The 26,878-nt window shown below is 38.3% G+C and overlaps 1 protein-coding gene across 2 annotated transcripts in view; it reads right to left on the reverse strand.

Moving 5' to 3' along the window:
• nr6a1a (nuclear receptor subfamily 6, group A, member 1a) overlaps window positions 1-26,878 on the reverse strand; it is a 118,168-nt gene that overhangs the window by 85,688 nt on the left and 5,602 nt on the right. For both annotated transcript variants that reach the window (XM_028458434.1, XM_028458432.1), the window contains exon 2: window positions 14,816-14,866. In XM_028458434.1, the coding sequence (XP_028314235.1) occupies window positions 14,816-14,866 (51 nt within the window). The remainder of the gene's footprint in view (window positions 1-14,815; window positions 14,867-26,878) is intronic.

Genomic DNA, 26,878 nt, shown 5'->3' on the forward strand with positions numbered 1-26,878 from the left:
AGAGATCGACATTTTGACTCTGCGTTCGATGATAAAAAACAGACTCTGAAAACACACAAAAACAAATAAAGACACATCAAAAGTTACAATAACACAAAATGTCTCCAAAAACCTCTAACGACAACAATATCACACAGAAATGATGCCAGAAAAATACACAAATGCACAAAATGATTCCAAAAACACTGAAGAAGAAATTTTTTTTCCAAAACAACAAAATACACAGAAATATTTGCAAAGATACAAAATGAAAAGAAACACAAAGCATTTTAATGTTTATTGCGTTAATGTTCAGACTGGTCATTACTCTATGACTGCGCGGACTGTCCGTTCACCTCAAAGCACCACCGCGTAGTAGTTTCCATTAAAATCCTACATGTCCCATGATTCTTAGTGCTTCTCTGTAGTCCTTGTTTTAAAGGTTTCGGTACTTTCATAGCTCGTCTGCCAGTCTCTCCTCTAAGCTCGTGTTTATCTCTCCTGCTCGGTCAATGTTACATTTAATGCAGGTCGATACAATGCAGAGCAGTGTTTTGTGTGACACCAACTACGAGGAGAGTTTGCTTTGCGGGTGTCCACCCGGTATGTTTGAGCCTTAATACTGAGATGAATGTTGATCACGTGACCCTCAGATCAGACACTGCAACAGTAAGATTATCCAAGTTTTGGAGCATTTGGTTTAGTTTTTCTCCACAAGGAGAATTTAGAGACTTTTATTTTGAAGGAGGAGATTCAAACGAAACATTTAGCGTTGAGGCCTGTCCTGGTTGGTCAGTGAACTGTGCTTAAGTGGGAAGAAGACATTTATTAAGCACAAAGGACGACGCTTCTCAAACAGACGTCTGTACAGTGCGTTACATCACCCTCAGCTCTCTGCTAATCCAATCAAAAACAGCCTTCAAACGCTCCGTCTCTGCTCTTCAGACAGAATGCTTAAAAGAAACATGAGGGCAGGATTTTTTCCAACCTCAAAAAGCAGCAGCGGTTCAGCGCAGGGTAACGGGAGCGAGCAGGAGTCTGCAGCACCATGGCGTCACATCTGCACCACGTCCCTGAGCGAGCAGCTACGTGCTAAGCTAACTCAAAGACGTGAGACTGGTCTCTGGTATAGAGCTAATTCCCAGCCTCAGAGGAAGAAGCACCTTTACCGTCTGGAAAACGTGGAACACAAAGACCGTTGAAGAAAACCAACACAAGACACAGAAATAACAGCAAAAACATACACAAAACAACAGAATCACCACAAAAACATGAACAGAAATACAAATAAAGACTACAAACGAACACAAAATGAATAGAAATATACAAAATGATTTAAAAAAAATATTGAAATGGCCGCTGTAGAGACGAAGAAAACAAACACAAAACACAAAAAATGACAGCAAAAAAGACACAAAGTAACTAAAAAATTGCACAAAAATACACAAAACAAGAAGACAACTACAAAAAAAGCCTACAAAACAAACAGAAACAGACAAAATGAATACAAAAATACCCAAAACAACTAAAATAGACCTAACTACAACAAAAATCTTGCCAAAACAAACCAATAAAAAACAATTGAGAAAACACAACATAAAAACGTACATAAACAACGACAAAAATACACAAAATCACAGTAAGAAAAAAAATATTTTAAAAATCCATTATAAATAAGAGCGTTTGGAAGGAATGTGAAACATCTGCTGTACATACGGTTTAATTCAGTTTAATTATTTTAAAATCTATTGAAAGCATTTGAATAAACTTGTTTTAAATAAATGTTTATACACATATTAAACAGGTCTCTAAATTATGGCACTAATATTACTAATAAATATGTATTAAGTTTGCTGCACAATGTGAGCTGGTTTTCACGTCTTTCTGTTCTTTCTCTCCCTCAGGTCGACGACGAGCAAAAACGAACGACTTTGGTTCTGCAAAAGACGTGAAACCCCAAAAACTGAGGAACAGATTTTATTTCTTGGTGCCAACGGGGAACATTCAACGCTGTCGGTGAGTTTGAGCTGCGACTAAACCATCGACCGTTGACTGTACCCTGAGGGACACCACGGAGACGTCTGCCAGCAGAGACATCACGCAAAGACGAACACGGGAACGACACGTCAAACCTACAGGCTGCGATAAACATTCATTGCTGTCGGTGGGTTTTTAATGAGAACAACTCACTGATCAATGAATGCAGACTGCGGCTCACACAGCACAGACAACGCAGCAAAGAGCCCGAGGCGCGAGCGGTGCTCAGGAAAATACGGTAAACTGGATAAATCAGGTCTATGAGGACAAACGGAGCATAAAGATCTCTGAAAACACTAAAATTACACTAATTTCCATCCATTTAATAGATTGAAAAGAGATACTTTATACATCTTCAAGTAGAGATGTAACAATTAATCATAAGGCAGTTAAAATAGATTCATAGGTATCACGTTCATATCGATTTTCTGAAAATTGAATCGCAGTAGTTTTTTTAAACAGCAGAGGGCTATATATTTATCCTTCTCTTGTCCAAATACTGAGGCGGCGGGCGGAATCTGCTACTACTTTCTTTCTGGCTGCCTTCCACTCTTAAACATGTTCATAAATGATTCCTTACCCCTTTAGCACCGAAAGAATATCTGTAATATTACCTGAATATCTGTAAAAGTCAAGTTTTTCTATTAGCTCTGTCTGCTAGCGTAGCATCTCTTCTTCACTGCACAGAATAGCTGCATCGCAACCGACCACTGGGTCACCAGCGCCCTCTGCTGGTCCAAACTAATATCTGACTTAAATACAGTGCAGACTGTTTTTTTTTTTTTTTTTAAGTCCAATTGTTAAGGCCCACAATACATTTTCAGTTGCAGTTTTGAAAAGAAAAATAAGTATTATGCAGTTTTGCATTGTTTACTATAGAACCAGAATTTAAATTAATAGGCTTCTTCTACATTTGTATTATTCCTTTATTTATTTCATTCAAGATTTATTTTTAGTTAAATTGCATTGTTTTTAATAGTTTATCAAGGTATTTTTTTAAAAATTGAAAAAAAAAAAAAAAAAAAAAAAAACTACAGTATTTTCCCCCCAAAAAATAAAAGAATATTTTTCAATCATTTGTCTGCAGTCCCATTTTGTAAAATAAATCGTGAGAGAATCGTATCGTGAACCCAGTATCGTTATATCTCCAAGAGAAAAACACAAAAGCGGCTCAACTTTAAACGCTTTAAAATTGTTGTAAAAGACTACACAAATTTACACACATTTCAGGTAATTTTACTTTGTAAGGTCCTCTGTATTTTTGTATACTTCATGAACACAATAGTTCTCAATTTTAGAAAACAGTTTTATCTCTATGTTTGGCATCATATTAGAGATCAAGCAGAGTAACAGTTTGAGCAATGCTAATCACATTAGCATGTGAATGCGATTTCCCATTATAGGTTAGCATTAAGCTGGCTAACATTTTTCACTAATGTTTCTCTATAAACTTTGGTGATGTGGCTGACAGTCAGCAGTGCACGTCGCCTGTTTACGGCTGCATTGTGTTGCTAACAGTGTTTATTTGCGGACTTTGTGTAAACTTGCGTTTTCCGTCTTTATAGTTTTATACTGACTGAGAAAATGTAGAGAAAACTAACTGCATAATGTACAGGAAATACAAGAATAGGAGAGCCATGATGGAACCTGACAGTTTGTATCTGTCATTATCAGAATGAGAAAATAAGTGTTGGACAATATTGGCAAAAAGGTTAAAATCAGACATTGCTAATAAGTCTTTAGAAAAATAAACGCAAATGAAATACAGATTTTAGTATGGTGAAAAACAGAAAAACAGAAAAACAAGCACGGGCTGCAACATTTCAGCGTATACAGTAAACCGTACCCCTTCTGTTGGTATAATCCTCTTAATTTGGTGGGGTTTTTTTCGCTTTGGAAAAAATCGTTACCCGACAGCTTTCCAAAGCTGTGAGCAATTCACGGATTAATCAACACTCAGAGGTCTTCCTCTGCCGTGACGGACGGCACCGCTTTGCTACGAGTCTTTCTGTTCATCCACGTTTATCATCACACGCTGTGAAGTTACCGATGCTGACACTGGAAAAAGTTTGACCCATTTCTCCCTGACCTAGAAACACTTGGATCGACCCTGAGGCCAACGCAAAAGCCGTTAACAAGGAGACGGAGCAAGAAAAGAGTCTCAATAATCAACCCTCCAGGCTTTGTTTAGTCTTTTCTCAGAAAACTGTTGTAAAACTGGCAACATTTACACACATTACCGTTCCTCTGTATGCTCTGCCATTTCCTGTGCATCGTTTACTCTAAAAAAAGTTTCCTCTTGCCATGTGGTCTAATTTTTTCCAGCGCGACTTCACGTGCTATACTCTAGTAAAAGAAACCTCCAACTTACACCAAACATTTACACACATTACAATATTTTAACCTCCAATGTAATAAATGATTTGACCTTCCCATGTTTGCCATCATTAAGTGTTTTATTTCTGGTATTGTGACTTTATATCGCAGGTGATCACAGTGTGGGATCGACTTGTGGGTGATTTCTGCTAAAGTCATCCCAGTTATGCGAGGACAAAGGGAAAAGCATGTGCTGGGATCAGGCACAGTGCTTCCATATGGGAACAGAAGTCACTGGGTGCACATGACATCATGGTGTGCATCTACCGCCCCCTTCTGGAAGAGCTGCACATTACATTTAATGATTAAATCATTTGATAAATAAAACGTTTGTCACCGCTGTGCTTTAAATTCAAAATATAAAGTTATAAATAGAGTGCATGAAAAAAACATCTTTGTTTTTTCAAAAACAAATCTAATTGAAAACAAATACCAGTACATTCTGATGGGAAATTATATTGTGTGATTTCCAAAGACCATGACTTAAAATGTATTCCATATATTTAAAATAATTGAAAACAAAACATGCAATCTGAAAAAGCAACAAAATTTATTTGTTAATTAGTGAAAAAAATAAACAATTTAACCCAAGTGTGCAATCTAGAAAACAAAGAATAAGCAAAATTACATTTTATTTAATGTTTTATCATAAAATAGTTTTTATACAACATTTTTAACATTTAAAAAAAAACAAATGTCTTTATAACAGCTATCAAATATTTTGGTAATTGAGTATTCTATTGATTATTCCATCAATAAATTAAAGAGAAGATAGATCACTTGTAAAACCAACCCTTATGAGAATTAAATTTACATTGATTTATTACAATGTATTATTCTAAGTAGGAAAAGCTAAAAGATTCCACTACATGGGGGGTCAAACTAAGATGACAAATGCAGACATGGTTAATAATAACAAAGATAATAACATGAATTTCTTTTTAAATAAACAACGCTTCAAGGCAGTAAAATATTATCCATAATTTTTTTCTCAGAGTTATTTGAGTTATGTTTATTTGCCCCACAGATCTTAAAATTCTTGACAGTTATTTTTGATTGTTGTGAAAGTGCAAAATTAAACAAAATGAGAGTTTTATTTACCAACTTACGGAACCTGTTTTTGTAAGGGCTTATTTAGTAAAGCAGTGTAAAACGAGTCTAAAATTTCAAACAAATGTGTGACAGAAATGATTCTACACTAGATGTTCTCCCTGTACGAGCCTGAGGTCAGTTGCTAAACATTAACCTGAGGGAACAGATCATGTGTGCAGCTGCTGGTCAGAGGAGGAGGGAAAGGCCACGAGCAGGTCATTGCGCTGTAACGCAACGACTGAGAGAGGAAACATGCAGGCCTGTGATTTATCTCACACACACACACACACACACACACACACACACACACACACACACACACACACACACACACACACACACACACACACACACACACACACACACACACACACACACACACACACACACACACACACACACACACACACACACACACACACACACACACACACACACGTTTGAAGATAATTTACATTCATGTTTCAACGTCTTTCTACCTGATGGAAATTATACTCAAGTACAAGTAGAACACTCATAGAACACATACATAAAACACTCAAGTATAAGTAAAAAATAGTACTCAAAGTAAAAGTTACTAGTTACTTTCACCCCCTATGTTTATTTTTTGTAATAATCTTGCCACGGTTCCCTTGCATACAGTAAACATCTCATGTAGAAAATTAAAAAGAAAGAGAGCAAATCTTTCACAATTGGAACTTAATTCATTTTCCACAAAGGCATCTGTATAAAATAGGAGTTTTGTCAAAATGTAAAATTATTTTTAAAATAAAACACCAATTCAAAATAAATAGAATTCCCAGGCTTTAAGTATAGCTACATTTACAGTATGAACTCAAAAAGTGCCATGCCAAATGTGCCATATGGGTAACGGCATAATAAGCTGAAACACAAACTGAACCCAATAAAGTGTTTTGATGCCGTGCATTATGTTTAATCTGATTGGTCAGCTATGACATGAAGCATTTGATTGTTGACCGGTCATTTCATTTTTTTGTAGTTTCAGAATGTCTGTAGATCCTTTTAAAACAAAATTTTAATTTACTCAGTAAAGGTCAAGGGTGTAGAAATGTAATGAATGACTTTACTTCTTTTAAAATGTACTTAATTACAAGTAAAATGACTGATTTAGAAATGTACTCAAAGAAGTACACGTACCCATAAAAGAAACTCAATTACAGTAACGTGAGTTATTTTTTATTTATTTTTTTTTAATTTTATTTATTTATTGGAGGATATGCCCCTTGAGATAGAACATCTCGTTTTCGAGGGGCTCCTCAACTACTTTCACCTCTGGTTAATAGAGTTAACTATTGTCATTAATTTCATATTCATACACAGCAGAAACGCACTGAAACAAGCATGAACTGAGATCACACAAGATGATGTACGAGATTTAATGCCCGGCCATTAGCTACACTTGCTAAAGCTAACCTTAGGGTGGAAATGTTTGATATTGTCCCCAAACACAAGGGTAAGGGTTTAATTCATGTTATAGAGATATTTACATTTAAAATAAACAAAAAATATATACATTTCTGAAGGTGCATCAGATTTTGTGTGAGAACTGGCGTTTCCGTCTCTCTGACGACCTCTTTACGGACATTAATTGTGTAAATGTGTGATATTTTCCTAAAACATGCCAATGAGGATATAATCAGAGTCAGATTGCAACTTACGCTTGATGTTATTTATAATAATAATAATAATAATAATAATAATAATAATAATATCCATTTCAGGAAGGGTAATGCCATATTTTCCATTTGTAATCCGCCATCACAGAAAGACATGGAAATAAAAAAGAAGAATATTTGTTAGCTATAACGTGCTGTTCATTTGCATTACGCCAACAATAGTTAATATCACCTTTTTTGATTTAATACTTTCACTTTTTTAATGAAAAATTCAGTAATGCGACATTTTTATCTAATTTAAAACACAGAAATGTGTTTTAATCAACAGTCTCTGAACATAGGGGATGTTTTTTATTATTATTCACTTTGTTATTTTACACTTCAGTGCTTTCAGATTATGATTACAGCCATTGTCCCAGTAAAAGCACTGGGACAATAGAGGGGAGTTACCTGCAGTTTGCAGATGAAACAGGAATCTACCTCAAGCCTTCTACACTGAGCCTCACTACAGTGGACACATCACCAGTTAGACACATCACCAGTTAGACACATCACCAGTTCCAGTGCTACACCAACAAACGGAGCTTCCAGCATGTTGATTTGTTGATGTTTGTCTTCGTCTTTCCTTTCATCTTTTGTCTCTGTTGGTTGCTTTTCTTGGGGGTTTGTTTGTCTTCCCTCCATCTTTCTCAAGTCTTTCAGTCTCTTTTTACTGGTCTTTTGGTCTGTCTTTTTTTCCCTTTAAGTGTATTTATTTATTTATTTATTTATTTTTTTTTGGGGGGGGGGGTGATTTTAGGTCTTTTATACTGATTTTCTTTTTTTTGTCTTTTTTTTTTCCTTTTTTAGGTCCAAATTTCTGTTGGATTTTTAGTCCTTTCTGTCTTTCTTACATATTTTATTCTGATTTCAGTTTTTTTTTTGGGGTCTATTTTTAAGGTCTTTTATTTTATTTGTTTTTGTTTTTGGGGGGTTACTTCTATTTTGTTGTTGCTTTGTTTGTTTTACTTTTTTGTATTTCTTTAGATCTTTTATTCTGATTTTGGTGTTTTTACTGTTTATTATTTATTTTTTGGTCTTTGTTTTGATCTTTTATCCAGTTGCGTGTGTTTTTTTTTTTTTTAAATCTCTTGGTATTTCTCTTTTCGTCTCTTGTCGCCTCCTCAGAGCTTCCAACTTGTTTTCCTGGTAATAAAACCAATCGGCCTCTCGTTGAACCAGAACGAAGTTCTCCATTCTAACAACTGTTGCTGACTCAGCTATTCGGCCCCTGACCTGGCTGTTTCTCAGTCAGGGACATTTACAGAGCCTTAACCCCTCCCTTGACCCCCGCGTCACCCTTTGCCCACTGCGTGCACTGAGGCATCCTGGGCACAGCTCGTCAAGTTTACGGCCCAATCAGCCTCAGCCTCGTAAATTCCCTGCAGCGGAGCTACAATGGCCCTCATTCAGAGTCCCCCGGCTTTTTCGGAGCGTCCTTTCTCCTCCCGCGGGTTTATGGTGCAGAGCCGGCTCACACTCGGGTCATGGTGGAGTCACGGCGAGGTCAGCGCCTTCTGAACCGCGTGTGACCTCTGACCCCCCCTCCCTTCACACCCAGCTCCTCCTGCGGTGCCACCTGGACACGGGAAGCTCAGTGTGAACTTCGTCTGAACCTGGACCTTAACATTGGACTGAAGCCTCACACACTCACACAGATCCACCAGTAACACACAAACCACTTAAAGGAACACGACACGGCCACTGCACGACAAATCTGACCCAAAAAATTTTATTAAATCAAGAAAACAAGAGAACGACACCAACAAAGGTTTCTCACCATAATGACACAGGACTGGAACACACACGCACACGCACACACACGCCACAGGTTATAGAAACGTAATTGAGACAGTGTTCCTCAAATAAGGGTATGAGAGAGAGAAAAAAGGAAAACTAACAAATACTATACTATATAAACTAGAGCACTCAGAGAGCGCAGACCTTCGCGAAGTACAGCACGAGTACCGATGTCATGTACTGAGTTCACATCATACTGAGGTTGTATATGCTCATATAGGCACATGCAACATGCGTACTACCAAAAAATTCATTTTTGCTAAAAAAAATTAATACATTTTTGTTTTCAAAGTGAACGGGCACGTGTTTTACTTGTTTAATGGATTATGTTAGGGTTATAATCTCAGTACGGAGGTAAACTCAGACCGTGACACCGGGTGGGCCATATACACAATGCACATCCCTACCACTACTACATTACCCATAAGCCACCGCGCTTAAAGGCACAGGCTCAGCTCCAATTTTCCTATTTTTTGGTATTTTCTCATTTGTGGTAATCCAGAACATCCCCAACATTTAATCACATGTTCCTTGTTCCATTATCAACATTTCCTGAAAAAAATTCATCCAAATCCATTCATAACTTTTCAAGTTATCGTACTACGAGACAAATTAAACGCAGGGTAAAACATAACCTTCCGCTCTGTGCTTAGCGCAGGTAATAAATCTGTGTTTTTCAACCTTGCATCCAGGACCCTATGTGGAGTCGCCTGGAGTTTAAATGGGGTCAGCTGAAATTTCTTAAAAATTAAAAGTTGAAAAGTTTAAATAATTTTTTTTAAATTAAAACAGCAATTTAAATCTAGTTCAACTAAAATACAGTAAAAATAATATATCAGTGCAAACATGATAAAAAACGAATTCTAGAAAAAGATAAAGTCTTTGGGGTTACCAGAAATTCTTGATATCAAAATGGATTGACGATCTAAAAAAGACTGCAATAAAAGTTTCTTTCCACTTTTTTACAAAATTTCTTATTCTTTAAAATGTGTTATCACTCATTCATTGCATCATTATGCTCTATAGATGTTTTTAAATAGTTTTCCAAGTAACATGTTATAGTCGGACAATGGGGGGGCTGCAATTCAGACATAAGACAAAGGGGGCACTTGAACCAAAAACTGCTTTAAGACATACTATAATTCATTATCTTTAACAATAAATAATCCTTATAAAATGTGTCCTTTTTAGGCCTATTTTCTGGAACAAAATGTTTCAAAACATCTGATTTCAACTAAATAGAAATCTAAAGACAACACAAGATTTATGTAGACAACGAGATAAAAAAACAAAAAAAAAAATTAGCAAACAAAAAGTCTACTTTCTCTTAAATATAATAAATTTAATACACATTAAACAATTCATAAACATAACAAATTAAATAAGGAGACACCTCAGACCCCTAAATGATAAATAACAACCGATCAATCAATAATCTTGAACATGATTTGTATTGCTTTAAATCACCAGTAAATGTCATCTCCAATTAAGTGTAATAACTGATAGTTTCATTTCTAAATGTAAAGAATCTTCTGATTCAAGACTAATGTAAAATATACATTTTTGAATTCCAAATTTCAATTTAAAAAATGTATTAACTAATTCAGTGCCATTGACGTAATATTACATCATTTACGTTTTTCACTGAGATTGCTAAAAGACACCCTGGCGGAGGTCCCTCATCAATATTTAAGCTGTAATGTGATGTAGTGACCAACTGTGCCCTGAAGGTAGCAGCAGCGCACTTTTAAATGATAGATTAGCCACTGATGCTACCATTAGCTAAGGAGGAAGAAGCAGCAGGAACGAGGGAGATTATGGCTTATATAAGCCATAATCGTTAATATAATATATTATATAATGTACATTAGGGCTGGGCGATATGGCCTTTTATAAATACCGCGATATTTTTAGGCCATGTCACGATACACGATATATATCTCGATATTTTGCATTACCCTTGAATTAACACTTTGATGCACAAAATCACACCAGTATGATGATTCTATATGTCTACATTAAAACATTCTTGATCATACTGCATTAATATATGCCAATTTTAAACTTTCATGCAAAAAAGGGGATATCACAACTAAGTCAAAGTTGACATAACTGTATTTATTAAACAGTGAGTGGCTCAAACATAAAATTGTCAACAGAAAGTGCACGTTCTGTGCAAAATTGTCACAGAGACATTTCAAAACAAGACATTAGTGCAGGATGCAACTCACATGGCATTTCAAAACACAAAATTAAAGTGCACTTTTTGTACATAATGCCACTACAATATTTTAAAACAAATAGTGCCCTTTTGTGCATGTTGTCATTAAGATGACATTTCAAAACAACACTAAATTTAAGTGCACCTTTTGTGCATAATGCCACTAAGATATTTAAAAAAAAAAAAAAAAAAAAGTCCGCGAGTTTAACGGTATGGTCATTTTCAACACCGCACAGACTACAAGCTGCGATATATCGAGTATATTCAATATATCGCCCAGCCCTAATGTACATTATATATTATAATATATAGAGGTGTTCCAATCCAATATTGATATCGGTCCGATATCAGCCAGAAAACAACAATCGGATTTTATCAGACTGCATCTAAAATCTCCGATATATCTATATTGGTTTTTTGGATTTATTTTTTCAATATCTTCTGTTTTATTTTTTAATTTCTTTTATTCAACAATAGAATATTCTCATTCTAAAAGGTTAATTATATATATCCATTGGTTTTTTAAATATCAAGCCTTTTCTAACATTCCACACAACAAAATAAGTCATAAATGCATGTATGATTTGTGCCGATATTGGATCGCTATCGGCCAATACTCAAGGCTGTAATATCGGTATCGCAAGTGAAAAAGTTGTATCGAGACATCCCTAATATTAAATTAAAGTAATTCTTACTATATTCAGTTATATTATGTATTCAATTACTATTAAAGCATTTTGCCACCTTGTCAATGAACGTGTATTATAACTACTATAATTATTAACGTTTTGTCTTCTTTATTATAATCATTATTATATATTTACTTATTTTCACATAAAAAAGAATTAAAAGTATATCTTATATTGAGAAAAAAATAATATATATAGGCAGTCATCCTATTTTTATTTTGTTTTGAGTGACACAAAGCGGTCGTATGTACAGTATGTTAATAATAGTCTCACTATGGAAGTCAATGCACTCAGAGCAGGAATGTTTTAACCTGAGGTGCACAGCGCCCTCTGATGTACTAGCTGTTAGATTATTTCATGAGTTTGGTGCCAACAAAACCATGGTTGGGTTAATTACATTTTTCAATTACAATCATGACTTCAATTATCCATGCTCAACTACAACTCAATTATTGGCCAGCATCTTTTCCAATTACAATTACAATCACAATTATTATTTTTCCCCTGAAAGTCAATTACAATTACGTTCTCAATAACTAAATTTAAATTACAATTAATCACAATTAATGAGCCATTAATAAATAAATAACTCCATAAAATGTATTGTTCCTCCTGTGTTAGCATCTCTTGTGATAAAGGCTCAGTTTTGACCCATTTCTTAAATCATCTGTAAAATACACTAAATATTATCTATTATGCTTTTTGTTTCATGATTACCTTGTTAGACTTCCTTATCCATGAAAATATTGGTATTAATATTATTGGTGTGGGAGACTTTTTTCTGTCAGTATACCCCTAGCTTTATTATTTTTTTTTTTATTTTTTTTTAATAGAAAAATGATTTCAGAGAAAACTGACAGGTTGTGGGAAAACATGACATGAAACTTATGATAATAATTGTTAACTATGCATGTGTAAAAAATAGAACTGTAACATAGTTCACAAGTTTGGCATTTAATTAATTGTAATAATTGACAGTTTTTATAGAATTCCAATGGCAATTACAATTACAAAGTCAATTATCTGAACACAATTACAATTCAAATATAATAACAGCAACAGATTTTTTTACAAATACAATTATATTTATACAATAATCGGAATTGATTATCAATTACGCGATTACAATTGTAACTGACCTCAAGCCTGAACTAAACAGTTTTTTATAAATGAATAAACTAGAATAAACTAGTGACTGCGTTTTAATTCGTTAGCTCTTACTAAACCATTAAGAGTGTATTAATGTGTGTGATTCTAGATTTACACTGTTCTACCACTAGATGGAGCTGATACTCCAACATTTCACTGAACATCCTTAGAAAGGATCAAATAAAGTAGAATTCAAACAAAAACCCTGTGCGTGTTGTGACGAAACCACAGGAATGGAGCAAACTATCATTACATATTTAGGATTTAACAATCAGATATTTATTAAATTATTCAATCGTTAAAGATAACTTTATTGTGTCACAGGCATTAGAAATAATAGACTTGGTCGAGTCAAGAATATTCCAACTTACCAAATAATAAATACAACAAAGTAAAGTGAAATAAAATAAAACACAATAAAACTAAATTAAACAAAATAGAAGTGAATAAAATAAGACAGAAGTGAGATGAGGGAATTTAAAAAAAGTTACGAGTGTGTGAAAACCAGCGTAAATATAATTTTACCGTGTGTGTGTGTGTGTGTGTGTGTGTGTGTGTGTGTGTGTGTGTGTGTGCGCGTGTGTGCGCGTGTGTGCCACTAAAACATCCTGTAACTGGTGCTTCTCAGAGCCGCCGGTGTTATGGTTAAACTGGTCCTCGTGTTATCCTGTGACTGATTCTATGGACAGATGCTGTAGAAACGGTAAATAATGCAGAGCTCACTGTGTGTGTGTGTGTGTGTGTGTGTGTGTGTGTGTGTGTGTGTGTGTGTGTGTGTGTGTGTGTGTGTGTGTGTGTTTATTGTGTTGTGATTCACAGTCACGTAAACACTGGGAGTCACCAGTCGTAACGATGACCAGATAGAGTGATACACCAGCAGGTAAACTACTTTTATCAGTATTTGTCCGTCTTTTAGCTCACTGCCAACACTGGGTCATCAGTGGTAGTGTGACGATATCTCGATACGGCAATATATCGTGATAATTTTCGCACGATCGATTATCGATATGATCGATTTTTTTTTTTTTTAAACCTTTTCTGCTTTTTCACTAAAATGTTCAGGTACGTAGGTCTTCACAGAAATGTTGTCACTGTTTATTGGAATATTGCACTATAATGGTGTCACTGGTAATAAAGACCCTATTTTTTGTTTACAGAAAGCACTATTGGAGATACTTATTAGTTTACATTGGTATGTTGACACTTATTTACAGAAACGTTGCACTACAATAATGTCACTGTTCATAGAACACTTTTTCAATTTATTGTCTTTCAGAAATATAAAATAAAAATTGTATTTTTTCACTTCATCTTTTTTTCTTCTTATGTCATAGATTATTGTAGATTGATTTCTGACCAATATATCAATAATCGCAGTATCGTCATATCGTGAGATAATCGTTATTGTGAGCTTTGTATCGCATATCGTATCGTGAAGCACCCAGAGGTTCCCACCCCGAGCCATCAGTCCATCTGATGTCTGAAAACGTACGTCAGGCCTCACTCTCCTGACTGAACAAAGTGCTTTAATCCATGGTTCCCAACCACTGGGCCTGGATCTATACAAGGCCGTGCACACACCGAAGCCCCGGTCCGCACAAAAACATTAGCTATGAATGTAAGGCACACGTTGCTCCTCCTGTTTTAAACTGACCCTGCCTGCAGACAGAAATGTCAGCTATTTTTTATAATATTAGTATTGTTATTATTACACAGGTTAAAAACCTTATTCATGTCAATGGAATAAATAATTCATTCTACACTGTGTGTGGACAGATAAGGGACGCAGCACTGACCTCCAGGACCACCGTTGTTTTCCGGCTCTAACGGAAGTTCGCCCATGAACGCTGAGAGAGAGAGAGAGAGAGAGAAAGAGAGAGAGAGAGAGAGAGTGAGAGAGAGAAAGAGAGAGAAAGAGAAAGAGAAGTTCAAATTCAGTTTATTACAACTTTTATAAAAGCTTTCAAACTCAAATTTTGATCTGAGACCCACATTTAAATAGATATATATATATATACATAAGTACATAAATACATACATAGATAAATAAAGTAAACAATTAATAAGACATACATAATAAATAAATGAATAAATAAATACATAAATAAAATATTGATAAATATATAAATAAATTGTCTGAAGCAAAACATCTGAGGCCCAAATCTAAATACATAAAATGGCAAAGACCCACATCTAAATAAAATAAATAAATAATAGAAGCATAATAAAATGAATAAATAAATAAGAGACACAATAAATAAGACTAAATATGAGATAATCAAAAAATTATAATAGAAAAAGATAAATACAGTAAATAAATACATTCAGCAGGGAAGCAAAAACCAAACATTGTTGGATTCAGAAAGAAAAAACATTTTTAAACCACAACAGAAATGTATGAGGAGCATCAGTGAAACATCAACAAACCAAACGTAGGCGTTCGTAAACTCTGAAACTGTGTGTGTGTGTGTCTCTCATTTAGGCTTGAGACGTGTAGGTCGGCGGCACACAGACATTTGTTGCACGTCAATACAAGCGTGATGGGGGGGGCTATGGGGGCACGTGTGTGTGTGTGTGCGCGCTCCAGGGAGAACATATGCTGGTGTTGACTGGAGGGCAGCTGGCGTGTGTCGGGTCAAAGGTCTACAGCTGCTGATCGCAGGGTCCACACACACACACACACACACACACACACACACACACACACACACACACACACACACACACACACACACACACACACACACACACACACACACACACACACACACACACACACACACACACACACACACACACACACACACACACACACACACACACACACACACACACACACACTTCAACCCCCGTGTGTGTGCAGATGGTTGCGAAGAGGAGAAAACGAGGAGGGAAATATGAACTGGCCACAGGCTGTGGATCAGGTTTGCTTTGTTTAATCTTCACCAAAAAAAAAGCAAACAGACTATGTTTAAAAACATCAAAACATAAGACGACGGCAAAATAAAGTACCATGTTTTACAACGTGTGAGTCGGGACTTTTTCATTTTCAAGGAAGATTGAAGATTACAAACTACTGTCCCTAATATTTCCAATAATGCATGTTCTTATTTTAGAGGTTACATAAACTATCATCCTCTAACAAAGTCATTCAGTACTTTAATCTTGGGACCTTGAACAGGAACATTTTCGCATTATATTAATCTATTTTATTTATTTTTTTTACCAATTGTTCTTTAGTTCTTCAATAGGCACACTGTACATTTTGAGTTTGATTAGATAAATCCTTGATTGAGATATGGCCAATTTAGTGGGAGGATGTGTGTCGATTTTTACTATTTTTCTTCCATTTTAAGCTTCAAATACCTCAGGAACTACACCACATAGGAAACTGAAATGTATAAATAAATGTATAGTGATACAGCTCCACCCACTCTCCCAAAATATAGAAAAAGATCTGCTATACATGCTATATGTTGGATATGCCAGCCCCTCAAAGTTAGAAGAAATCATTAGTTGCAGATATGCATTGGTTCTTCTTCTGAAATCCAATAAAATAACATATATATATATTTTTTTTTTACTATTTTCATTAGTTTATAACTGCGTGTAGCTTTTTCTCTCCCGGTGTTAAGGGGGTGTGGGTTTGATATGTAGAACACATTTTATCTTGTTCTACATATTCTCTTTTTTTGTGTTTTTCCTTCAAAATACATTCATATAAATCCATAATCATTATAACATTAATTAAATGTCAACCTTGAATGCAAACCGAGACAATTTAAAGCAGCCAAACATCAACACATCGTTTTAGGAGGGTTGAAATGCGCTTCAAATTAAACATTGTTTACATCGTGTCATTCTTTCTTTTCACCACTTCACTGTGGGTCTTTATACCAAAGCTGTTCATTCATAAATCAGAAAACACACACACTTCTTTAAAGCCAGGGCCCCCTCCAGAGGCCAAGCCAGACCGCCCCGCCGGGATGTGGCCCCCTAATTTAACCCCGACACTCTGCCTCACGGGGGACTGCCCAAACAGGGGCCGCACCAGAAGGTATGCTGGCTTTAAAGAACTGAAGCTCGTGGCGCGGGCGGCATCGGCATCTGAGGCGCCCGGGGGGGCTAGGTTGGGGTGCCTCGGGACCGGCGGGGGGACTCCCAGCGGCCCCCTGGTGCCTTATGCGGCTTGGGGTGTGGTCGTTCGCCCTGGGCGGGCTGCTCCTGGTGCTGCATCCATTCCGGGTCCTCCTGGCCTGGGGTCGGGTCCTTGCTGGCTCTGGGCTCACCGGCGGGGGCCCGCCGGCTGCCCGTTCGGCGTGGCTCTGGTCGTCTGCTGGGCGTGGGCTTTGGCTCCTCCGCTGGGGTCTCGGGCGGGGGGCTCTCTGGGCCCTCCCCTCGGGGGGCTGGGCGCGGGGGTGTGGGTGGTGGTGGGGGGGTGGGGGGCTGGGGGGCCTGGGGGTTGGGGGTTGGAGTCGGTGGCGTGGTGCGCTGGGTCCTTGGCTCCTTGGGGGCTTTTCGGGTGTGTATGGGGGGGGCAATGGCAGCCTCTCGGCTTGGGACCTTGGGGGCGTTCGGGGGGCTGCTTGGCCGTGGGGTGGTCGCCGGGGGCCCCTAGATCTCTCGCTCTTTCTGCTGGCCCGACTGCTTCTTCGGGCCCGGGGGCGGCTTATGGGTTTTGCAGTAGCGGCTCTTGGAATCACATTTGTCATGGACGCACTGGCCTCGGGCTGTGGGATAACACTCATACTGGGCTCAACCATAGACACGTTGTTCCCAAATACCTGTTTTATGTAACTTCCACTCACTTCCTCCTCTGCTCACAGCCACCATCATTATTCCTAAGCCGCACACTGGTCACCAGACTGGCTTGATAACACAACAATAAGCACAATATACACAACCACAATTTCACATCACATCACTTGAAACTTATTGATTATTCCCCACCCATTCGTTTTCCTATCTTGTATCCCTCCTCCCTGCTAACTCCCCCCCCCCACCCCCCTCACCCTGGTGTAACACTGCCCTCTCTCTTTTACATCCTCCCTTTAATAAAGTATTTACCCTTCCCTAGGGAGGGCTGGTGATGGTCACAATTATGCAATGAAATAAATTCATTTATTTAATTGCAATAATAAAATATGCATTGCTGTTAAAAGATTGCACTTCTTGTAGTGTTAACCTTCAACAGCATGTGCAAACAAGGTGAAAAGAAAAAAAAAAAAAAAAAAAAAAAAAAAAAAAAAAAAAAAAAAAGAAAACACACACACACGATCAACACATACCCCCTCACTACATCCATATCGCAGAAACTATTCATCCAATCAAACTAAAAATGTACAGTGAGCCTGTTGAATAATCACAGAACAATTGGTTAAATTAAACGACCATGCGTAGAATATCCTGAAAATGTGTTAAAATGACATGGAACGACCCAAAAGCAGAGCCTTCAAATTTCCATCATCACAGAAAATGGATAGAAAACACATTCTGAAAGGAAAAAAAGCAATAACAACACTTTTTTTAATTCAAAATCTGGTGCCAATATGACACAAAAGAATATCTAACTTCCATGTTTTTTTCCCCACTGTCGTTTTCCTTTAAAACGGGAGGCTGAGTGTCTGACAAGTGAAGCAAACAGACATATCAGAGAAACGCTCCCAGCTTTAGTGAGTCATCTGAAAAATGTAAAATTAACAACAGTTGACTATATTAGAAACATTTAGCATGTTTGGTACTGACTGAGGCTGTGCACTTAATCAAAATTTGAATACTGTATGATTTTGATCATTACACTCAGTGATTACAAAAATAAGATTACAACAATTTAGCAATTTTCTAAGAAAAATCCACACAAATGCCACAACTTAACATAGGCCGCAGCCTATTGGCTGATGAGAGTGCCCATCAGACAATCAGAACAAGCAGTGAAGGTGTCCGCTGGTGCCCCGTTTTCCCAAAAATGAGCTCTTTTTTTTTTTTCTTCACCGCCTTGCACTCTTTGGCTTCTCGCAGGCACAGGCTGGCCTCAGTGGTAGCAAGGAGCACCCCTGGTGCCCTGGATGGGACGGGGCCGCCAGGCTGAGTTAGGGTTGGGGTGTAAGGTTTTTTTTTTTTTTAAAAGGATTTTTTTGGCTCTAGTGGCCTTTATATGACAGTTGCTTGACAGGAAGGGGGTCAGAGAGAGCAGGGAATGACACGCAGGAAGGGGTCCCAGGCCGGGAATCGAACCTGGACCCGCTGCAGGTGAGGAACTATAGCCTCTGTACATGGGGCGGGCGCTCTACCCACTGAGCTAAACACCACCCCGGGGTGTAAGGTTAACCCTAACCCTAATGTTAGGGTTAAGGTTCACCCCCAGGGACCAGGCCCCCAGGCTGGCCTCAGTGGCAGCCTGGGGGCCTAGTCTATACTCACGTTAGGTTTCAGGGAAATGTCCGTGTTTCAAGTGATAAGTTTCCTTTACTACATGAAGTGTCCTCCTCACTGCCCCACGTCCACATATCAGTCCATTTACAGCTTTTTATGGTCATTGTAAAATTGTAAAAATAGTGGAAACTAAACATCAGTTTGACCCTGTTCATACTGTAATAACTGTTCACACCGTGTTCCTCAAACATATGGACAGAAAAAAAAAGAGCAAAATCAAAGGGAAACGTTTGCAGTGATTAGAAACGCCTGAAAAGCACAACGACCTTAAACACACCGTGTGTTTGTGTGTATTCAAGAACGTGTGAAGAGTTGTGTAGAGGTTTCCTTCAAAATTAAAGCCTGTTGAATTTTAAAAAAAATGCTTTTGAGGGAATATGAACCGGTCGCTGCACCGACACTAAGAAAAGAAACCTGAAAGATGTTTCTTTTATTTTAAACAGCTGCACGTTAATGTGCCTTCATGGGGGATTTGGTTGTGTGCGCGCGCACACGCTCCAAGGCTGCAGTGAGGCTGGCCGATAATGGAGCATCAGAGAGAGGAATGTTGAGCGTATCGACCGTCGAAGCTCGAGGTCGGCGAGGCTTTGTGTTCACACAAAGAGAGGCAGCATCTTTAACCTTTGACCCCTGAAACCTCCCACACTGAAGGAGCCGTCAGCCTCATCACAACAACAACACGACTCCTGGTCTGCTCCGCTCTTCTATCCTCCATACTGTATGTGTAGAGCCTCTAACTTCCTCAATTACATTTCCTCGTTTTTCCCTGTTTACATGACTGTACTGCAATTAAACTTCCTGAAATCATACCAAACATAATAAATAAGTTAAGAGAGTCAACTCCCATTATTAGTTTTACAAGTATGATATGCTTTAGATGAGGGAGGGTTAGACAAGGGCCTCGGACTGGGGGGTTGTAAAGGGTACCGAGTACCCAGGGTCCAAGGCAGGGAAGGCCCTCAGAAGTCCATTTTATATTTATGTACAAAAATCCATTTTAAACATGTTAAGATTATTTATATTGGAATGTGTGGAAAATAAGCTGGTTGTTAAAGCTGATATTCGGAGTTTCTGAGAAATCTGTGCATGTATGATTCTTTTGAAATGCGAAAAAATACCCAACTAGTCTTTTACTATGGTCTACTGCCGGTGGTCATTCATATACATTAATATATATACAAGTCCCTCCTTCATCCTATAAATCCCTATACAATTGGAAACGATTGCCGACTGAGCCCAGCCAATAGGCTTCGACTTATGGTGCGTTCACACCGAATGAGTCTTCTGCATCTGCCACACGAAACATACCGCAGGGTTCACAGGATCAAAAAATGTCTCCATTCGCTTCATACGCATGTTTGAAGCAAAGCCCCGCCCATCAGCGACACATCCAACTCGGTCAGTTTCACTGCCTGCTGAAGCGAGGAGCTGCGCTCCTTTTTCTCCTCTCATAAACATAAACCACCAGTGAAAAAATCCAGTGTGATTAGCGGCTAATGCTATCCTAGCTCAGTGCTGACTTTCAAAGATGAAAACTACAGAGAGAAGTTGTACCTGCTACTACCTCCTCGCTGATTCTACTCCACACCAAATCCTTCCTAGTCTGGTCCCGGTTATAAAAGCTGTGTCATACAGCTCCAGGTGGTCACACAGCTTCTACTCCATGGTTGAATGGGTGAACAGACCGGTGTCCGTTTTGACGGCCTGACGTCATCGTCAACAAAGACTCTGACTGGCTTTTGTCATGTAAAACAGTCGCAGGAGTTCAATATTTTCAACTCTTGTGGATGTGCGGATATGCGCAAAATCGGACCGCACTGTCGCACTGGAAAGATTTCGCAACTGGGACGCATCTATCCATTGACTGTGTGTAATCTGGACGTACAGACATTTTGTGACGCATCCAGTGTGAACGCAGGAGAGAGTGTTTTTCAGTCTGTCAATCAAAGTGCGTCACAACAGTAAACAGGTAAATATGATTTTGGCTCTGACCTGATCCATAGACCTATATCAATGCGACTCACAATGCGACCTTGTTATGTTCTGCGATGCGCGTCCAGAAAAGTAGAGGCGTGGCTTCTGGTAGATTGCAGAGGCAGTGGGAGGAAGTGAGGCTGTTTAGGGCGGGACATCGAGACGCCCTCTCAGAAACTCAGGATATCAGCTTTAAGCACAGTTTTGCACTAAAAACAATTATTCATGCTGTATCAGGGTCCAGCTAACACCCCCTTTATAACAGTGCAAATGGTACGACCCACATGTGCTGAACTGTGGCTGTCACAAGGAGCGGGAGATAAACAGCAGGAAACCATGTCTTTTTTCAAGAAAGGAAATCCAGGTTGGCAAAAACGCAAGGAAAGAAAGGAGAGGGAGAGAGAGAACTGTTTACTCAATTCTTCAGAGATGAGCTTTAACACATCTTTTTTAGACAATATATTATTTTAATTGAAATTAACTACCCAGGGCCCGAAATGTGGCGCAACACCCCTTGGGTTAGTATTTCATTGTATTTGTATAGTGACAATAAAAACTTCTTATCTTAACTTATACAATACACTGAAATCACGTCAGATTGTGTTGTTTCACGTGTCTGTTTCTTCACTTGTTAGACACTCAGTCATGGAAATGTTTGATATGGTCCCAAATTATAGAAGTGAAGGCTTGGTCCATGTCAGAGATTACATTCTCAGTCTGACTACGTAGCACATGATTTTAAATGAGATTATGAGCAAAATATGAGAACAGGACGTCATGATGACGAGTGCTCTTGTCTGGAAACGTGGACTCACGGAGTGGCTGTATTTTCAAACATCTGACCACTAAAGCTTTTTCTAAGCAGTGTGTTTTATGTTTCTTTGTCATGCCAACACTGTCGTTACATCATGTGTAGCCCTCCATCAACACGGCAACCACGCTGCACCTCAGCAGCAGAATCTGGTTTCAGTCCGTCAGTGCACGTTTCACAGAGAGGCTTTTTACTACGTCATGACGGTGTTCGGTCTGTGTTATAAAGATCATCATTTGGATGGGATTAAGGCAGCGATCAATGACGCACACGCATCTCCAAGACACGCTCTGGTACTTGCCAAATACGGAATAAGGTTAAGTTTTTCACTATTTTTTTTAAATAGTGCATAAATAACCTTAACCATAAATATTCCAGTAGCCTTTGCTTTTCAAAAAAAGCACAACAAAGTTTTTCATTTACATCAGGCCTTCAAATAAAACAAAACACGCATTTCCAAAAAAAGCTAAAGTGCATTAAAGGGAAGGCAGTGATGTTGCTAGGTACACGTCCCTGACGCATACAAATCTGAAAGAACGCAGTAAATCCACTATCCATGCGTCCCAGGGACGCACCTCATTTTTCCCATGAAAAACGACACATTGTAAACAACTTTTCAAAGTCACAGTAACTAGCAAAAGAAACCTAGCCATCAGGGGACCCCTTTACGCATTAACTTAGCGCACACATGATCCTATTGAGTACATGCTAGTTTAGCCAACTAGCCAGTTAATGCAGATTTCATTTCAAAATGTTTCCTGGGACCGTTTATTAAGTGAACTGCCCTCCCCCCTGAAAGCTCTGTCCGTGCTTCGAGTAGCGCAGCGGTGCTCCATGAAAACGTGATCAGCTTTAATCATCTTCCCCTAATCAGTGCTCGAACTGTTATGCCTGGCTAACTAAGAATAACTCAGTCTGTGTTGTCCTTTAGTTCTTTTTATTCCAGCTTTTTGTCCGTGTCTCGTAGGTTTACATTCACAGTCAGCAAGCTACCTCAAGTGCATCCATTTCAGTGATGTCCCTTTACATCAACAAATTTAACCCATAATTGAATTTCTGGTCTTTATTGCGTTAAAAAATATGGAAATGTATATCATATATCGGCACTTTGAGAAAAAATATCGAGATATGGGTTTTGGTTCATATCGTAGAAATGTAGTGTTGTGTTATATACACTAAATATAGTGTATATAACACAAATTTAACACCTTTAACTACCATTTATGGTGTATTTATACCGTATGTGTAAACCTTTTAGCTTAGGTTGTAAAGATTCTAGGGATGTAAAGTATTTGGATGGAGATACTCTAATAAATTACATCAGAATGAGCAAAAATACAATTTTAGGTTGTGCGAACTCCTAGTATGGGTTAAATTAAAGGTGAAAAAGTGAGTTCAGATTGCTTTCTCAGTTTCTGAACGTGAATTCCGAGTTTCATGTTCGTTTTCCAAAATCACCAAAAACCAGAGACTATGTATCCTCCCAGTTACAGCACCACAACAGTACGCGCACACACAACATTCAAAGTGAATGCGGAGTATTAAGGTCATGATCGATGGAAATTGATCTGAATTCTCCCGACAGTCGATTGGTTCAGAAACAAAAACGTAAAAACGTGCGTTTGGTCCACAGCAGTTCCACAAAGCTCTGCCCACATTCCTCCCAAAGCACCATATGCTGCGTAACAGGCAGCAAAGTTCAGATTTACACTCCACAGATTGAATGTACAACACACACAGCTCAGGAATCTGTCCCTGATGTTCACGGCGCTCCTGTATCACTCAGTCACAGATGGCTTTGGTTCTGCATGAGTAGGTCACACACACACACGTACGTACATACGTTCATGAAAGCCTGAAACATACGTGAGCTCTCCACAGACACCATGAGAACAGAGAAGTTTGTTTTTGATCTTGATGTGGAAAGAAAAAAGGAAGGAAAAAGGACAAGAACACGAAAATGAGGTAAAAGTGGTAAAAAATTAGGTGAATTGAAAAACAAAAAGAGGAAAAAAATTACAAAAACATTAAAAAAGGAAAATTTAAAAACGATAACGGAAATTACAAGTATTCAAAAATAGAAATATGGGAAAATCAGAATAGATTTTTAAAAAGATAATAAATATCAAACTATTGTAAAAAAAAAAAAAAAAAAACAATTGACAGAGGATACAATGTTTAAAAAAGAGGAAACAAAAGGATACAGTTAGTGAAAGGAGGAAGAAAAAACAAGGGATGAGGGACAAGAAAAGAAAAATGACAGAAGACAATAAAATAAAAAAGGCAAGAAGAGAGAAAGTAACGAGAACAAAAAGACAGCAAATAGACAAAAACAAGAGGAAGAAGGAAGGAAGAGAGGAAAAAGTTAGGCAAAGAGACAAAAAACAAAAAGATGAGGAAGGAAAAGATAGAGGAAGGAGACAAAAAGGAATAAGACCAAAAACGACAAAAAACAAAAAAAACAAAAAGATGAGGAAGGAAAAGATAGAGGAAGGAGACAAAAGACAGAAAAAAAAGACAAAAGAAGATGAAGGAAGAAAGATGAAAGGAAGGACAAGAGAAATGTAGGGGAAAAACAATAACACAAAGAGAAGAAAATGAAAGAAAAAAGGTGGAAGATGAGGAAGACGTTAAAAGGAGAGAGAAAGAGAAGATGAGATAGCACAAAGAAGACAGAAAAAGACAAATATTAAATATCCAATGTTAAAAAATAAGAAACAAAAGGTTATAGTTAGTTAAAGGAGGAAGAAAAGACAAGGGATGAGGGACAAGTAGGGCCCTAGAAAATCCATGTAACGAATCGACCAATGAAAAGGGAATTCACTGTTGAACGCAGGAATTGACAGAATCGGCACACAACGTCGTCACTGTGAGGCAATGTTCTTTTTTTTTTCTTTTACTGGGGAAATATTTCTGGGGACCGCTCATTAGGTGCATCACCCTCCCCTCTCCTGTCCCTGCCGCTTCAAACACCACCTAAACCACCTAAAAACTACACAAATCATCACTGCCTCCTAAATACAGAGCCACCAGTGCCCGCTTAACTTTAATTTACTCTATTTTTGACATACTTTTTTTTTTTTTATTAGTATTGATTCTGTTTCCTCACACTAGTTAAACAATATTTTCTGTAAAAATTTAATAATATTTCTAAAAAAAAAACAGAATTTAAAAAAATAAATGTGGGAAACACGGAATTTGGGAGAAAAAAAAAAAGAAGTAAAATAGGGCCCTAGACAATATGAAGAAAAAGAAGACAAAATAAAGACAAAGACAATAAAATAAAAAGGCAAGGAGAGAGAAAGGAAAGAGAACAAAAAAACAGAAAAAATAGAAAAAGGCGACAAAGGAGATGAGAGGAAGGAAACAATAGAGGGAGAGGAGAAAGGAAATTAAAAATGAAAGGAAAGAAAAGAGTAAAACAGGGGAAAAAGGCAAAAAATGAGGAGAAGAAAATGAAAGAAGAAAAGGTAGAAGATGAGGAAGGAGTTAAAGGAGAGAGAGAGGATGAGGAAGAAAAAGACTGAAAATAAAAATATTAGTGGGAAAAGTCATGAGAACAAATGAGGAAAAAACGAGGAACATGACAGGAAAAATGATTACGGAGAAAACAAATAAAGACGAGAAAAAAGAGGAGGAGCCCAACGTTATGTAAACACATGAGGAAGAAGGAAACATTTCATTCCCATCAACTCAACGTCACGTTCAACAAATTGTGAAGGAACTCAATCGTCTCTGACTGACAGGAGCACCACCCCCGCCACCCCCACCCCACTGACCTGACCTCTGACCACACCCCCATTGCCGCTGCTGCCGCCGGCCCACCAGCAGCGCTCAAGTTCAGCACGTGTTGCACAGAGCAGTTTACACTTCCACTGGACATCATTATATCTGGTGACTCTTTAATGTTGAACCCTGACATTCATTTACTACAGTTTACACAGCATCTGTCACAAGGAAACATGATCACCAGTCCAGCCTTAACACCAGCTGGTCTGTGTGTGTGTGTGTGTGTGTGTGTGTGTGTGTGTGTGTGTGTGTGTGTGTGTGTGTGTGTGTGTGTGTGTGTGTGTGTGTGTGTGTGTGTGTGTGTGTGTGTGACCTCAGTCTAAACCCTACAAAGTATTTACAGCCTCTGCTCAATCCCTGAGTGGAGGGTGAGGGTTCGACTCCCAGTGAACGACAGCTGCTCGTGGACAGCAGGGGAGGAAGGTGGAGGAGAGAGGACAGGAGGATGAAGATGGGAGGAAGAAAGAAGCAAGTGTGGACGAGGAAAGACAGGAGGACGAGGAGAAGGAGGAAAGAAAAGGAAGGAGGAAGAGAAGAAAGGATGACAGGGGAGGAAGAAGGAATGAGGAAATGAGGAAGAAAAGAGGATGAGGGGGAAGAAAGAAGTGTAGATGGGGGAGGGTTAGGAAGAAAGGAGGAACGCTCAAGAAAAAAGGAACAAAAGAGGGCGAGGGAGGAAGAAAACAAACATGTGTGTGTGTGTGTGTGTGTGTGTGTGTGTGTGTGTGTGTGTGTGTGTGTGTGTGTGTGTGTGTGTGAACAGCTTTTAAAGAGCAGCTTAGCTTTCACAGCCTGGTTTGTCCTTCCTCCTCCTCCTCCATCTCCATCAGCAGGAATCTCACAGCCAACAGGA

The sequence above is a fragment of the Gouania willdenowi genome, chromosome 9 (assembly GCF_900634775.1).
Source record: "Gouania willdenowi chromosome 9, fGouWil2.1, whole genome shotgun sequence".
Taxonomy (NCBI): Eukaryota; Metazoa; Chordata; class Actinopteri; order Blenniiformes; family Gobiesocidae; genus Gouania; species Gouania willdenowi.